The following is a 16,690-nucleotide window of genomic DNA, read 5'->3' as shown; positions in this document are numbered from 1 at the left end:
TCTTTGTGTTTTGCTGTTTTACTTTGCTCCCAAAGTAAAATCTTGTTTGAGCACACTTCCTTCCATCAACTGTTTTACTCTTTTTTTTTCCTTCATTGCCTAGAATTAAACTAGATATTCATAATATGAACTGTTTGCAAATTGGGGACTTTTTTTTTATAGAGAGGAAGGAAGAGGGATAGAGAGTTAGAAACATCAATCAGCTGCCTCCTGAACACCCCCTACTGGGGATGTGCCCACAACCAAGGTACATGCCCTTGACCAGAATCGAACCTGGGACCCGTCAGTCTGCAGGCCGACGCTCTATCCACTGAGCCAAACCGGTTAGGGCAAATTGGGGACTTTTTAAAAAGAGATGTTTTTCATGTAACCGTCACAGACAGATTACATGAAATTGAAATAGAACAGAATTTACCCGAAATTATATTACATTTACTAAATCCCTGTGGTGTCCCAGGCCTGGGCACTTTTATATGCATTATCTTAAGATTCCTGAGAATAATTAGATAAACATTGTCAACTTTGAAAATGAGGAAATGAGCTCACAGAGCTAGTAAGAGATGGGATCAGGATTTGAACCTAGATTCTAAAGTGAGAGTATTTTTCATTGCATCTGCAGGTGGTTAATCTGGCTACATATTAGAATCATCTTGGAGCTTCCCAAGAGTACATTTGCCAGGGAATCTGAAATAATTGGTCTAGAGTGGGAGCCTGACATTAGTGTTTTTTAAAGCTCCTCAGGTGGTCCAAGTGCTCACCTGATGCTGAGAAATGCTGCATTATTTACTGCATCTCCAGTGAATAATTATTAATAAGACTTTTTCATTTACATTTTCTCATCAGAAGCATGAGGGATTTGTATTAGAAATGACAATATCCTGCATAATAAACCACAAGGTGACAGTGAGTATAATGGAATATCTATTTCTTGTCTGTCTTTCAAAAATTAAAGTCGATTTTTATTTTTGTCTTAGGACTTTGGAGTGCTCTCTGAGTGAGTGAGAATGAGTTTGATTCCTTAAATTCGTTTCTGGCCCTCTGAATCTAAGAAAGTGATAAGCTGTAATTTAGCCTAAGAGGGAAAACATTTTCTCAATTTATAGTGGTTTTGAAAGGTAATAAATCAGATTATTGGTTATAAATCTATAGGTGATTTATGCAGGAATACATTTAGTTAATTAGTCTTGGGCTGCCACTGTACTATATAGCTCTGTAAATCTCTTTTTGGCAAACAAGATACTTTTTAAAGATTGTCTTTTAGAGTAAGTGAAGACTGCAGTGTAATTGAAGATGATTCCCCCTTTTTTATTTTTAACATGAGCACATAGAATAAGTGGGGGGTTTTTTGGCATTGTGAATTTTTGAATTTTGAATTTTTTATGTTGTTACTGGCCCGATTTCAAAATAAATTGGAAATAAACTTTACTTAATTAGCTAGAATACTGTAATTGAATTCTGTCTACTTAAAAATAAAGTTAATTACTGGATTGACTTGGAATACATTAAACCTGTTGAAACTCGCAGTAATAGTTTATTGGTTTGTGATGTTGAAATTAAAATTTACAGCCTGCTTTTTTCAATACTTGATGAGATTAGCTTTCTTTAAGTTTCCAGCAATATTTCTAAACCATTTATAAAGTAGTTTTCACTAGCTCCATTTGTAGACTGATGCTTTTTATAACAATTGTGAGCCTCTTCCCCGATTAATAAGAAACATCATTTTTTTCATTCTGTTCCTAATATTTTAAGATGTATTAGGAGAGAGAGGGCTTGAGAAGGAGTGGTCATTAGATCTTAGGTGGAACTCAGACTAGCCTGTCAAAACTGGAGGACTCCCCAGATGTTGACTTAGATGTTCTTGGATCACCATTCTTGCTCCCCCTACTATTTCATGATATGGCTGGAGATTAATGCAGTTGAAATGATGGAAGGTAAAAGGCGAGTAAATTGTTCCCACAGAGTGAGAAAATAGGGCCTTGTATGGTAGTTGAAAGGATTGGAGGAAGAAAAATGAGACCTGAAGGGAATTTGGTGTTGTAAAGTGTTGCAACTGGATTGTGTTCTTATTCTCCCCACTATGGTTGGCAAAGGCCATTTCAATTGCATTACTTCAGGGGGCAGCATTCACATAGAATTTGATATGAATGGTGCAAACTCCCTGGCCCTGAGCCAGACTGGACACTCCAGCAATCTTGTGATGATGGGGGTTTGGCATAATCCTTTGCCATATTGGCTTTCACCTTTCACTTACCTTGTTGCTGACTCTAGAAACTCAGCATCTCTGGCAGCCTGAGAGACAAAACACATGTAGTATTACTTTGTGCCAAGTACTATTGTAAGTATTTTGCATATATTAACTCACTTATTCCTTCCAGTGACTTTATGAATATATACTATTAATATCTTCATTTTATAAATGAGGAAATTGACACACAAAGTTTAAAAGTTTCTTGCTTAACCTCACCCAGATATTAATAAATGGCAAATTTAGGAAACAAAGGCAGGCAGTGTGGCTCTAGGACAGCTGTGGGCAAACTACGGCCCGCGGGCCGGATCCAGCCCATTTGAAATGAATAAAACTAAAAAAAAAAAAGACCGTACCATTTTATGTAATGATGTTTACTTTGAATTTATATTAGTTCACACAAACACTCCATCCATGCTTTTGTTCCGGCCCTCCGGTCCAGTTTAAGAACCCATTGTGGCCCTTGAGTCAAAAAGTTTGCCCACCCCTGCTCTAGGATGTCTGCTTTTTCCACTGCTTTTAACATTTGGGGTTCCTTCTTTTTGTTTTTCCCCACTTGCCTAAATCAGTCATTCATTTAGTTATTTATTTAACAAAAGTTCATTGAGCATGTACTTTGTGCCAGGAACTTTTTAGGACTGAAGAGAAATGCCTGGCCCTCATGGAACTTAAATTTTAGTTTGGGGAGAATGATAGTTAATAAGCAATAGAATAATTTCAAGTAACGATAAGTGTTTGGTAGTAAATAGAATAATGACTTTGCTGCAATTATGAGGGAAATCTCTGAGGATGTGACACTTTCGAGACTTGAATGATGAGAAAGAAGCGGCTATGTGAAGATTAGAAAACTGTGATAAGGGAATGAGCTTGGTGTTTTCTAGGGACAGAAAAGAAAAATAGGGTAACTTGGAGCCTAGTAAGTAAGCAGATTGGTAGTCAATTAGATCTGAGATGCATGCAGGAAACACTGCATTCCAAGGGGGTCAAAGATGACTGAAAAGAACCTGCTTCTTGGGGCAGAAATATTTAATTGCTGACACTAGTAGCCCGGTGCACGAATTTGTGCACATTAAAAGGAAAATTGATTAGAAGAAATATTTTAATATCGCTATCCGCCCTTTCTCTGTAATAGAAGTGTCAACCAAATTCACAATCAACATTGACAATGGAAACATATGTGTGCGATTGGCACCAGCGAGAGCTTTATGTGTTTCGCGCATGCGTGAGTCAACTTAGCCTTTTATAGATATACTAGAGGCCTGGTGCCCAAAAATTTGTGCACTCGGGAGGGTCCCTCAGCCTGGCCTGTGCCCTCTCGCAGTCTGGGACCCCTCAGGGGATGACCACCTGTTGGCTTAGGGCCCCTCCCCGGGGGATTGGGCCTAAGCTGGCAGTCAGACATCCCTCTGGCAGCCCAGGAGCCCTCGGGGGATGTCCACTTGCCAGCAGGGACCAGGCCTAGCTGCAGTCGGACATCCTTAGCGCTGCTGAGGAGGCAGGAGAGGCTCCCACAACCACCGCTGTACTGGCAGCCATCAGCCTGGCTTGTGGCTGAGCAGAGCTCCCCCTGTGGGAGCACACTGACCACCATGGAGCAGCTCCTGCATTGAGCGTCTGCCCCCTGGTGGTCAGTGTGTGTCATAGTGACCAGTGATTCCCAGTACCTCTGTTGTTAGGGTCAATTTTCATATTACTCTTTTACTATATAGGATAGAGGCCTGGTGCATGGGTGGGGGCCGGCTGGTTTGCCCTGAATGGTGTCCTGGATCAGATGGGGGTGCCGCTGAGGTGCCTGGCCAGCCTGGGTGAGGGGCTGAGGGCCGTTTTCAGACTGGTCACACCCCCTTCAGGGTGGGGGTCCCCACTGGGGTGCCGGGCCAGCCTGGGTGAGGGGCTGAGGGCCGTTTTCAGACTGGCCACACCCCCTTCAGGGAGGGGGGGTCCTGCTGGAGTGCCTGGCCAGCCTGGGTGAGTGGCTGATGGCTGTTTGCAGGCTGGCCACAGCCCCTTCGGGTGGGAGTCCCCACTGGGGTGCCTGGCCAGCCTGGGTGAGGGGCTGATGGCTGTTTGCAAGCTGTCCAAGCCCCCCAGTGGGGACCCTCACCCCATGAGGATGTGGCCATTCTGGGTGAGGGGCTGATGGCTGTTTGCAGGCTGGCCACAGGCCCCAGCCACCCAAGCTCCCAGTGGAGGCTGGCTGGAAGCAGGTATCTGGGATTTATTTGTCTTCTATAATTGAAACTTTGTTGCCTTTTGCGGAGGCCACAGCCAGCCATGGCAGGCGGGAAGCTTGGCTTCCTCCATCGCCGGGGCAACCAAGCCTCTGGCTTGCTCCAGCTCCGAGGCTGCTGGCCGCCATCTTGGTTAAGTTAATTTGCATATAATCGCTCTGATTGGCTGGTGGGCGTAACGAAGGTATGGTCAGTTAGCATCTTTGTCTTTTATTAGTGTAGATAATAAACTTGCTTAATTAGACCTGCTTAGCTAAACTTTTTTCAGCCCAGTGAAGCACCCCAACTTCTCTTTCAGGTAATTGTCAGCAACACAGCGGTAAATATCAACATGAAGCAGATTATTATTGTAGATCACACAGGGAGAACAAAGGGTAAAATATTTAACTGCAGCAGTGTTTGACTATATTCTGTGCAGTGAGAAAACCTGAAGTCATTTTCAAGGTCTACCATTTCTTTTTTTCAGTCGGGTCAAGTTTCTAAGGTTTCTAAATCTCTGTTTTCCGGCTAATGAAAAGAAAATAGGATTCCACCAAGTCTCCTATCTACTTACTCCAGGTCTTCTTTGAGGATCAAATGAGATGAGGCACGGGAAGATGCTTCACAGACATTTGGTTAAAGTGTAAATGTTTCCATCTGAGTATAAAGCAACTCATGTTCCTGGGCTGAAGAAATTGCAAAGAGGCTAATTGCTAGGGAGAGAAAGCCAGGCGTTGCTACAGTACATCATTACCCGATGCCCAAGGCGACCGTTTCTGGGCTGGCCATGGGGTTTCAGCAGCAGCAGCTGCGATTTGGTGGACTGTCACTCTGGGTGGTGGCAGGGCCTGTGTCCCACTCGGGGAAGCCGAGTGTTGCTTTGTCAGCCAGGTCCGTGCTGCCGTTTCTCTGTAAATGGCAAGTGTACATCACGGCAGCTCCTGTGTTGAGCATCTGCCCCTTGATGGTCAGTGCACATCATAGCGACTGGTCGGACAGTGGGAAACACACTTAGCATATTAGCCTTTTATATATATAGACTAGAGGCCCAATGCATGAAATTCATGCAAGAGTAGGCCTTCCTTCCCCTGACTGCCGGCACCGGCTTCCCTCTGTCATCCGGGACCCGGGCTTGCTTCCCTCCGGCTGCCGGCAGGCACCCAGGACCCATGCATCCAGGACCTGGGCTGGCTTCCCTTCGGCCACCCGCAGGCACCCAGGACCCAGGCTTCTCTCGCAAGCCCCGGCTTCATCCGGAAGGACATCCGGTCTAATTAGCATATTACACTTTTATTATTATAGATGGTTGCTTGCATGCAGAGTTTGGGCGGGGACCAACCTGCCCTGGTTGCAGGCATAAAGGAGGTACTGTAGATTGTCTTTTAAAATAATGATTCTAATATGAAATTTGAAATAACCATATTATTAAAGTACATCATAAAGCATTATTCCTTATGACTCATTAGAAAAGTGTTTGGAAATTTATTCATTAATGATCTGATTCAGTTTATTTAAAAGCACATTCTGGATGCTGTGTAGAGATATAAGTGGAGTGGCAGAGATCAATTAGTAGGCTGTACAATGCTTTAGTTGAAAGATGATAGTGGTTTAGATGAAAGTTATAACAGTGAATACAGAGAGAATTAATTGCACTATAAAATATATATACTGATTACTGCCTTTGACTCCAATTTTCTAGACTACAGCACAGGAGTAGATAAACATCATATTCAGAGACAATGATAGTGCAGGTCAGGATTTTCCTGGGATGCAGATTTTATTGCTCTCTTGATTCACTCAAACAACCAATTCCCTAGGGTACAACTCTACTGCAAAATGAGTGTTTATATACAGTATTTAAGGATTAGCCTTCTCCAGGATTGGCACTCCTCTGAGCCTTAATGTAGAGGCCAGTCTGGTAGCCCTGCCTCCTCTGTCTTCATGATGAATTTTCATGGGGCCTTGAAGTCTTTCAAGACTTCTTTGCTTTAGTTAGGGCCTCCCCAAAGATATTTCTCAGTAACTTTAAGCCTCAAGCAGATGGTCTCATAGAAATGTATGGTGTACTTCTGTTGAGCAGCATCTAAGCACCAGTGGGTATGCTGCTGCTTGCCATGATTCAGCCTAACTGTCCTGGTAACATAAGATTCTCTGAATTTATTAGACTCAGAAGACAAATGAGTTCGAAGATACAGGTCACTTTTTTAACACATCTGCGTTAGGTACCCTACCAGTAATTGCTGTTTCTTTTTTCTTTTAATAAATTTTTATTGATTTCAGAGAGGAAGGGAGAGGGAGAGAGAGATAGAAACATCAGTAATGAGAGAGAATCATTGATTGGTAGCTCCTGCATGCCTCCTACTTGGGATGAAGCCCACAACCTGGGCATGTGCCTACCGGGGAATTGAACCTTGTACCTCCTGGTACTTATGTCAACGGTTAACCACTGGGCCACTGCGGCCGGGCCCAGTAATTGCTATTTCTTTTTCCCCTTCCTATTTTGCTTTTCAAAAATATTTAACATATTACATATGAATAAATTAATTCAAATAAGTCTATAATTAGATATGATGTCTGTTACATATTTTGAAAGTTTCAGGTCAAAAATACTAAACACCATACATACACTACCACTTGTAGTAATTTGAATAGTAATGTTGGTAAATGCAAATTTTGTGAAGAGCAGGGTCCCTTCATTGTGATGTTCAACCATTTGCTTTTCTCTTCAAAGAAAAGCTTAACATTTGTGTATTATGGACTGTCATGATCTGATACTTTTTTGGGGGGGTGCAATAAATCTGTTTTTTGACATTACAGGCATTAAAGAGCAGGAAGTGGATAGTGTGTGCATGTGGAGGCCATTTTACCCCTTTTTTATAGTTTGAGGGTTTCAGCCAGCGACAACTACATTACTGAATGAGGCTGAGTAGCAGGCCCATAGATGTCCTCCATGTCTCCTGTGGGAGCTTGTAGATACATACATTATTTGTGGTGTGAGAATGTTAAAAACCCACCTTCAGTTCTTAACTCTCATAAATCTTAAATGAAAATATAGATACATTCTTTAAAATTGTCACTTTTTTAAAGTATACTGGACTTTTTTATTTTTCTTTATTGATTAAGGTATTATATATGTGTCCTTATCCCCCCCCCATTGCCTCCACCCCCCCTCTCGTGCCCTCACCCCCCTAATGTCTGTGTCCATTGGTTATGCTTATATGCATGCATACAAGTCCTTTGGTTCAGCGGTCGCCAACCTTTCAGACCTCATGGACCACCAGTGGTCCATGGAACACAGGTTGGCGACCGCTGCTTTGGTTGATCTCTCCCCCTTCCCCTGTCTTCCCTCTGATGTTTGACAGTCTGATCGATGCTTCTCTGTCTCTGGATATGTTTTTGTTCATCAATTTTAAAATTGCCACTTTTATTCTTCAGGTTTTTCAAAAGATATGACTATATATGATACCCTAGGATTAAGGGAAGAAGGTCACACTTACAAGGAGCCCCTTTCCAAGGCTGGGTTTAGAACTTGTTGGAAAAGGTAGAGATGACCCCCTGGATTAGTGGAAAGTTGGTTATTTTTCCCAGATTAGAGCTGGTCTGCATTCACTGGACAATCAGTACAATGTGGAGTGCAGGCCACCAGTAACAAGTGTCCCGTGCATGCAGAGGGAGTGGTAGCTCTGTGGGAAACCTTAGAGGAGTCACCCAGATGGGCCTCCACAGGAAATCAGGGTGCTGATAAGGGCAAGGGGCCTTCATGTGCCTATAGTCAGGAGCCCCCTTTTCTTACAGTGTCCTTTCAGCACCTTATATGGGAAAGCTTGATGTGCTCATCACAGTAGAGACGCTTAAAGAAATGGTGTCCATTATGGCACTGCATATGTTGAAGGGTGAATTTAGAGTTGTCATTAAATTGATAATGGACACAATAATGTTGTTTTTCCAGATTTTTTTTTTTTTTTGCTATATAAGTACATAAAAACTTGTTTGTTAATAACCTTTCTGTACTTTTTATTGTATGTTTGTATTTGCTTTCCTTCCTTTGACCCTATTGACATTTTGAGTCAGATAATTCTTGTTTGTAGGGTGCTGTCCTGCACATTGTGTGGTGTGTAGCAGCATCCCTGGACTATAGTTGTGACAACCAAAAATGTCTCCAGATCTACCAGGGAGCAAAATCTTCTCTGGTTAAGAATGACTGCTTTAACCCATGTTTGGTGGGGTTTTTTCCTATTAAAAATAGTATAAATCTTCATTTTACTATAATGTTTTTCTTGTGGTTTTTAACAGGTTCTATTTTAATAAAAGAGGGTATCTTAAATAATTATAAAATTTTATTTTCAGGAGAGGCATTAGAAGCTATTTAATCTAATTCCTTGATTTATCTATAAGTGAATTATGGTAGACTTTTCAGTTGATTTCTTTCTGGTCACGTAGCTGTTTAGTTGCAAACCTAGGATTAGAACCCAAAATTTTCAGTGAGAAGTTCTGTACATAGTATTCTATTATTTGCTCTTTGCCTCAAGAGCATATATTATGCATGCATTATTGTAGATAGGTGCTAGAGATCATAAATGATGAGCAGTGAGTAAAATCTCAGGTGTGCAAGAAGAATCATTTTATTTAGCAATTACATTTTTGCTTACTACTTAATGGAAAAAAATACTTTTTTAAAAAAATATATTTTATTGATTTTTTACAGAGAGGAAGGGAGAGAGATAGAGTTAGAAACATCGATGAGAGAGAAACATCGATCAGCTGCCTCCTGCACATCTCCTACTGGGGATGTGCCCGCAACCCAGGTACATGCCCTTGACCGGAATCGAACCCGGGACCTTTCAGTCCGCAGGCCGACGCTCTATCCACTGAGCCAAACTGGTTTCGGCAGAAAAAAATACTTTTAAAAAATACATTTTTAATTTATTTCAGAGAGGAAGGGAGAGGAGAGAAACAAATAACAATGATGAGAGAGAATAATTGATTGGCTGCCTCCTGCACGCTCCTACTGGGGATCAAGCCAGCAACCTGGGCGTGTATCCTGACTGGGAATCGAACCGTGACCTGACCTCCTTGTTCATAGGTTGATGCTCAACCACTGAGCCACACTGGCCAGACAAAAAAGTAATTTTTAAAAAGCATTAAAAGAATAATTGATTCATAAATGAAAGGACTGTGGTCAAAGGAGCTCCTCTTAACATTATGATACAGTTTTGTGGTTGCAGCTGTTGAAACGGTTGTGGACTTTGAATCAGAAAACCAAGCGTCTGGTCTTGGTTCTGCATTAAATTCATAACAATCTGAAAAATAGTTGTTATTTGTAAAATTGCAAAGAACTAACTGGATTCTAAATTCCATGTGCTGTCAGTCTTAGTGTAGTATCACTCTAGAGAAGGCCTAGACTGCCGTGGTCGGCAAATGCGGCTCGCGAGCCACATACGGCTTTTTGGCCCCTTGAGTGTGGCTCTTCCTAAGCCTTAGGAGTACCCTAATTAAGTTAATAACAGTGTACCTACCTATATAGTTTAAGTTTAAAGAATTTGGCTCTCAAAAGAAATTTCAATCGTTGTACTGTTGATATTTGGCTCTGTTGACTAATGAGTTTGCCGACCACTGGCCTAGAGCCTGACACAGTCTTTTGGACCATGGATATCAGAGGAAACAACTAAACTTTATTTTTTAAAACAATTTTGATGGCATAAGCAGGATGAGTAGATTGCCAGTAGATTGGATTGAGACGAATCTAGTAGTGGAGAATATGCTTTAATACCAAACTGATCTGAAATCCTGGAGCTATTTGCTTTACAGAGATTTGATTCTGAGAGAAAAATCATTTAAGCTAAAATTCTCAGTGAGTTAAATAACAATGCAGGGGTGTGGGGGGGGGGGTAATTTACTTATCCTTTATCAGATAAGGGACTTGTATCCAGAATACATAAAGAACTCTCATATATAAAAAGGGGACAAAGGATTTGATGGACACTGCTCCAAAGAAGATATATAAATGGCTAGTAAACAAATGAAAAGATGCTCAACATAATTAGTCACTAGGGAAATGGAAATCAAAACTATAAGGAAATATCACTTTGCACCCACTAGGATGACTATAATAGAAAAGATGGGCAATAACAAGTATTGGCATGGATGTAGATAAATTGGAACCCTTATACGTTTCTGACGAGAATGTAAATTGGTGCTGCCTCTTTGGAAAACAGTTTGGCAATTCCTCAAGACATAGGTACCATATGGCAGGTATATACACAAGAAAATTGAAAAAATTCGCATCCACACAAGAACTTGTACATGAATGTTCATAGTAGCCAAAAAGTGAAAACAGCTCAAATGTCCCATGAACTGATGAATGGGTAAACAAAGTGTGATATCTCCATACAATGAAATATTATTTGGCCATAAAAACGAATGGAGTTCTGATAGATGCTATAGCATAAATGAACCTTAAACATAGTCTGGGGGGCGGGGCGGGGGGCAGAGAACAGATGCAAAAGACTGCATCTTATATGATTTCATTTATGTAAAATTTTTGGAGTAGAATAGAGATTAGTGATTTCCAGAGCAAGGAGGATGGGGAAAGGGAATAACTATTAATGGGTATGTATTTCTTTTTGGGATGATGAAAATTTTCAGAAATTAGATATTGCCAATGGTTGCTTCACTCTGAATATACTAAAAAACACTCAGTCATACACTTTAAAAGGATGAATTTTGTGGTATTTGAATTATATCTCAGTAAAGTGGGTTTTTAAAAAAAAATTAAACCTGAAAAAATTTTTAAGGTGTTGTTTAATTAGTTCACATTTGTTTCAAAGCATTTCCTATAATTTTATATTTTTTGCTGTTTAATGTTAACTATGTTTGGTATTTTGACTTCATTTCTTAAAGCAAGTTCTGGCTAAAATTCAGGTCACTTGAAGCGGTTGCCTTTATAGTTTAGATCAGGGGTGGGCAAACTTTTTGACTCGAGGGCCACAATGGGTTCTTAAACTGGACCGGAGGGCCGGAACAAAAGCATGGATGGAGTGTTTGTGTGAACTAATATAAATTCAAAGTAAACATCATTACATAAAAGGGTACGGTCTTTTTTTTTTTTTAGTTTTATTCATTTCAAACGGGCCGGATCCGGCCCGCGGGCCGTAGTTTGCCCACGGCTGGTTTAGAAAGTAGGAGTAGAACAAAGGAAATCAAGATATTCATCCCAGTCTGATGGGGTATCCCAGTCATAATCTGTTTAGGGTTTTTCTTATGAGACAAATGTCTACCTAGGAAGAGGAAGCAATAATGTAGAAAATTAATTTTATATCTTTGTGTTTAGTTATAGAAATATAAACTTAAGGGAAAAAATCATATATATAAATAATACCCTTTCAGAAATTTCTAAGAGGTAGAAGTTTAACAACTTTCATCTCTTCATGTGAGGTATTAAATTATAATGTTGTTCACTTTTAATAAATAATTTATCGTTACAGACAGATTTGACCAGTTTTGGGCCATCAATCGGAAACTCATGGAATATCCAGCAGAAGAAAGTGGATTTCGTTACATCCCTTTTAGAATATATCAGGTAGGAAGTTACATTATTAACAATAACAACTTATGAAAGCCTCAGACATCTTACTTCTTGAAGTTCTCTAGTGCATTGATCCCCTCCACCCTGCACTCCCCCCTCCCAGGCCTTCACCACACTGTTGTCTGTGTCCATGAATTATGCATATATGCATATAAGTTCTCAGTTAATTTCTCTCTACCCACCTATCTTCCCCTCCCCTTCCCTCTGAGATTCGTCAGTCTGTTCCTTGCTTATATGTCTCTGGATCTATTTTGTTCATCAGTTTATTTTGTTCATTAGATTCCATATATGAGTAGAATCATGTGATACTTGTCTTTCTCTGGCATTTCGCTTAGCATATTACCCTCCAGGTCCCTCCATGCTGTCTCAAAGGGTAAAAGATCCTTCTTTTTTATAGCTGCATAGTATTCCATGGTATAAATGTGTAATAGCTTTTTTATCCACTCATCTGATGGGCATTTGGGCTATTTCTAGATTTTAGCTATTGTAAATTGTGCTGCTATAGGGGTGCATATATTCTTTCTGATTAGTGTTTCTGGCTTCTTAGGATATATTCCTAGAAGTGGGATCACTGGGTCAACTGGGAGTTCCATTTTTAACTTTTTGAGGAAACTCCATACTGTTTTCCACAGTGGCTGCACCAGTCTGCATTCCCACCAGCAGTGTACTAGGATTCCCTTCTCTCCACATCCTCGCCAGCACATTTCATTTGTTGATTTGTTGATGATAGCCATCCTGACAGGTGTGAGGTTATACCTCACTGTTGTTTTAATTTACATCTCTCTGATGATTAGTGACTTTGAGCATTTTTCCATATGTCTCTTGACCATCTCTCTGTATGTCCACTTTAGAGAAGTGTCTATTTGGGTTCTTTGCCCATTTGTTTGTCTTCCTTTTGTTAAGTTGTATGAGTTCCTTGTGTATTTTGGAGATTAAACCCATATCAGATGTATCATTGCAAAGAAGTTCTCCCATACAATGGGTTACCTTTTCATTTTGTTGACGGTTTCTTTTTGCTGTGCAGAAGCTTTTTATTTTGATGCAGTCCATTTGTTTATTTTCTCACTTGTTTCCCTTGCCTTAGCAGATGTATTAGCAAGCATATTGCTATGAGAGATGTCTGATATTTTGCTGCCTGTGGTTTCTTCTAGACTTTTTGCGGTTTTAGGACTTACATTTAAGTCTTTTATCCATGTTGTTTATTCTTGTGTATGGTGTAAGTTGGTGGTCTAGTTTCATTTTTTTGTATGTATCTATCCAATTTTCCCAGAACCACTTATTGAAGAGACTATCTTTAACTCCATTGTATCCCTTTGCTTCCTTTGTCAAATATTAATTGAGTTAATGACTTGGGTATTTTCACCTATTTTTGCTTCACTTCCCTGGTCTGACATTTGTGCCTACATGTCAATCTCACTGAGCTAAAAAATACTGTAAAATATTTCAGACAAAAATGATAAAGCAATTGCCCTTGAGAAAAAAAGTTGTTTCCTAGAAAGAGCACTTAACTAGAAGGGAGGCTTCTAAGGCTCTTTGGGAGGCCAGACCTGACACCTGTGTATCCATAGGAGGTTACTCAGCCTTGCTAGGCCTCTGTTTCCCCATCCATACAATGAAAGGGGGGCATAGTTATAAAGAAGCGATATGACTGGTTTATATAATTATACCAGTGATGCTCTTATTTTTTAAAACATTTAAACTCCTAGCTTCAAAGCAGATTGATCATTTTTACAACAAATAGTCCTTTTCTTTATGGCACCTTTTGACTCAAGTCCTTATGGTGCCGTATGACTTTTAATCACTTCCAAAAATGAAATTTATACTTTTCAAATGGTTCATCTTTTTATGGATGCAGAGTAATTGTTTTGTTCATGCTGTGTGTCCATGGTCTAAAAGGTACCTGGCATGTACTAGTAGGCTTTTGTGAGTATTTGTTAATTTATTAAATTGTTCATCAATTAATAGTTAATTGAGGACTATTCTGTTTTCCATGATCTTCATAGTAATGTGCCATAATGCATTCCCAGAGTTTAGCAAAGTATCTTATTTGTGGAATAGTTGAATAAAACATATCACAAATTCTGAAGACATCCTCAAAAGAACTCCAAAACTAATTTGCGATGTATACCTCCCAGCACTTATTTGGACAGTTAGGTTTTGACATGTATATTTAACTACTTGTATACTGTGGTTTCTATATTGTAAATACTTTAAACTCCTATAGGAAAAGTGTGTTATATTGTTACTTAACATAGGGGTTATTATTGTTAGAATAGTGCAGATGTACACAGCAGAGATCTTCCTTTTCACGTTTATCATTCATTTCTGGGGAAATTATCAGCTGTGTCATACCTCTTTCTGTGGTGTCATCACACAGGATTTAGAGAGAAAGAATATGAGAGAGAGGGAGGGGAAGAGAAAGACAGAATGTGTATAAAAGAGAGAATGGTTTTCATAAAGTTCTATAATTAGATAGAAAGTGGGGAGCTAGAGAATTCTCAGAATTTGCTTGGCAAAACGTGGCTGCCAGGTGTCCTCTGTTGGGGCAGAGCTTGCTGTCTGACCTTGCCTGTGTCACGATAGTGTTTTTTCCTCAACTAGGAGACAGAAACTGAGGTTCTCAACTGACAATTTATTGTTGCCTTTACCCCTTTCCATTTGGGTTCTCACTTGAATTTGTTAAGATTTTAGAAGTGAGATACATTAAGTGAACATAAAAATTTAGCAGCCTTCGTTTTTGCCTATTGTTCATTTCTTACCTTTTTCCATTCCCTATTTTGTATTTTAGATTCTTCATTCTTGCCTTATCCAAAGGAAGGAGGGCTCTGCTTTCCATTTTCCTAATTATATGATCTAAATGTAATACAGATTTCTGTTGCTGACTCCTTTACAGCTGATTTGTTTGTATGTTGGCATATTTCATTGATTTGCATAGTTTTTACTTAAAATGCATTTTTATTAATCTGCACCTTTTTAACATACGAGATCTAAATCTCTGTACTATTTGAGACCTTAAATTAGTAAGTAAATTTAAATAAAACCTGAAAATCCAGATTTATTAATAAGATAAATGAGGGGCATAGTTTTGCTAAAATATTTGTTTTTTCCTTGCAGAGTCCTAATAGACTTCCTCTGTAGCAAGGGGTAAAAAGGAAGGGCACAGAGAGCATGCTTAAGTGAGACCCATTTTGTCTTTGGAAGCCTCAAAACCATCTTACAATGATGTAGGTATCATTATTTGATTTTATATGGAAGGAAACTGAAGCTGAGGGACTTTAAAGTCACTTGCTCAGGAGCACACAAATGAAAAATGGAAGAGCTAGAATTCATACCTAGATGAGAGTTATTACAAAGTATGACTTTATTTATAAAAATTAAGTTTATAGAATTTTGAGGATATAATTGTCACATAAAATGAAGTATACCTTGACCAAAAAAGTTGATAGAAACCTAGGAAATCTCTAACTGGTGATATCATTTAACGACTGACTTTTGTACAGATTGTTAGAAAACTTTAGTTCTTTTTCATCCGTAATTCAATTATCATAGACTCAAAATGACTATAATGTAGTGGCAGAATTTTAGTGGTAAAAGTAAAATAAATCCAAAAGTAGTCTAGAGGCCCATTATAGACACAAATGTGTCATTCCTGTCATTGACATGACAGTTTAGTTTGTTGTGTGAATTTCAAGTCTGTTTTCCTGAAATCCAGGTGCTTCATTTTAGCCAGTATTCTAGAGATGAGGTTAATGGCAGGAAGTGTTGCAAAAATGGAACTAGAATCATATTCAGAATAGCACATGTAAACAGATGGTAGTTAATGAAGATATCTGTTAAAAACATTGTACAATGACTGTGAGTGAATATTTGGCACATTATTCTGTTTTCCAAGAAGCAATCCTATATAATAAAGCCTAATATGCTAAGTGTCCGGTCAACTGGTAGGCTGTTCAACCAATCAAAGCGTAATATGCTAATGATATACTAAGGCCACTCAACCACTCGCTATACCGTGTACTGACCACCAGGGGGCAGACAGTTGACCGGTCAACCAGTCACTATGACATGCACTGACCACCAGGGTGCAGACACTCCGACCACTGGTGCATGAATTCATCCATCGGGCCTCTAGTGAATTTATAAATGTTAACCCGCCAATGCACTTTGTGTCAGAAAAGTCTTATCCATTCATTAATTCACCAAGTTCATTTACTCATAAATATTTGCATGCTTTGCACAGAGCTGTGCACAGTGCTACAAGTGGTGATTAATATCATACATCACCCTCTCACAATCCTAGACCATTGGCTCCTAATCGCTCACCTGCCTGCCTGCCTGGTCGCCCCTAACTGCCCCCTGCTGCCGGCCTAATCGCCCCTCGCTGCCTCTGCATGACGGCCTGATCGCCACTAACTGCCCCTCACTGCCGGCCAGGTTGCCCCCAACTGCCCCCCCTTCCTGCCATCCTGGTTGCTCCTAACTGCCCCCCCCCCACCTCCCACCTCCCGCCAGCCTGGTCACCGCTTACTGTCCCCCCCCCCCGGCCTGGTTGCCCCACACAGCCTGCTTGTTCAGTTGTTTGGTCGTCCATCACTAACCCCCCTGCCAGCCTGGTCGTAGGCAGCCATCTTGTGAGGGCGTGAGGGTTAA

At 40.1% G+C, this 16,690-nt stretch overlaps 1 protein-coding gene across 2 annotated transcripts in view; it reads left to right on the top strand.

The window, feature by feature from the left end:
- The window catches only part of ATG5 (autophagy related 5), a 118,961-nt gene that overhangs the window by 56,209 nt on the left and 46,062 nt on the right, over positions 1-16,690 (top strand). For both annotated transcript variants that reach the window (XM_006098008.3, XM_023761769.1), the window contains exon 6: positions 11,940-12,034. In XM_006098008.3, the coding sequence (XP_006098070.1) occupies positions 11,940-12,034 (95 nt within the window). The remainder of the gene's footprint in view (positions 1-11,939; positions 12,035-16,690) is intronic.

Source organism: Myotis lucifugus, unplaced genomic scaffold, assembly GCF_000147115.1.
Source record: "Myotis lucifugus unplaced genomic scaffold, Myoluc2.0 scaffold_216, whole genome shotgun sequence".
Lineage (NCBI taxonomy): Eukaryota > Metazoa > Chordata > Mammalia > Chiroptera > Vespertilionidae > Myotis > Myotis lucifugus.
Note: the sequence above shows the minus strand (reverse complement) of the source record. Positions and strands in the feature narration are given on the sequence as shown.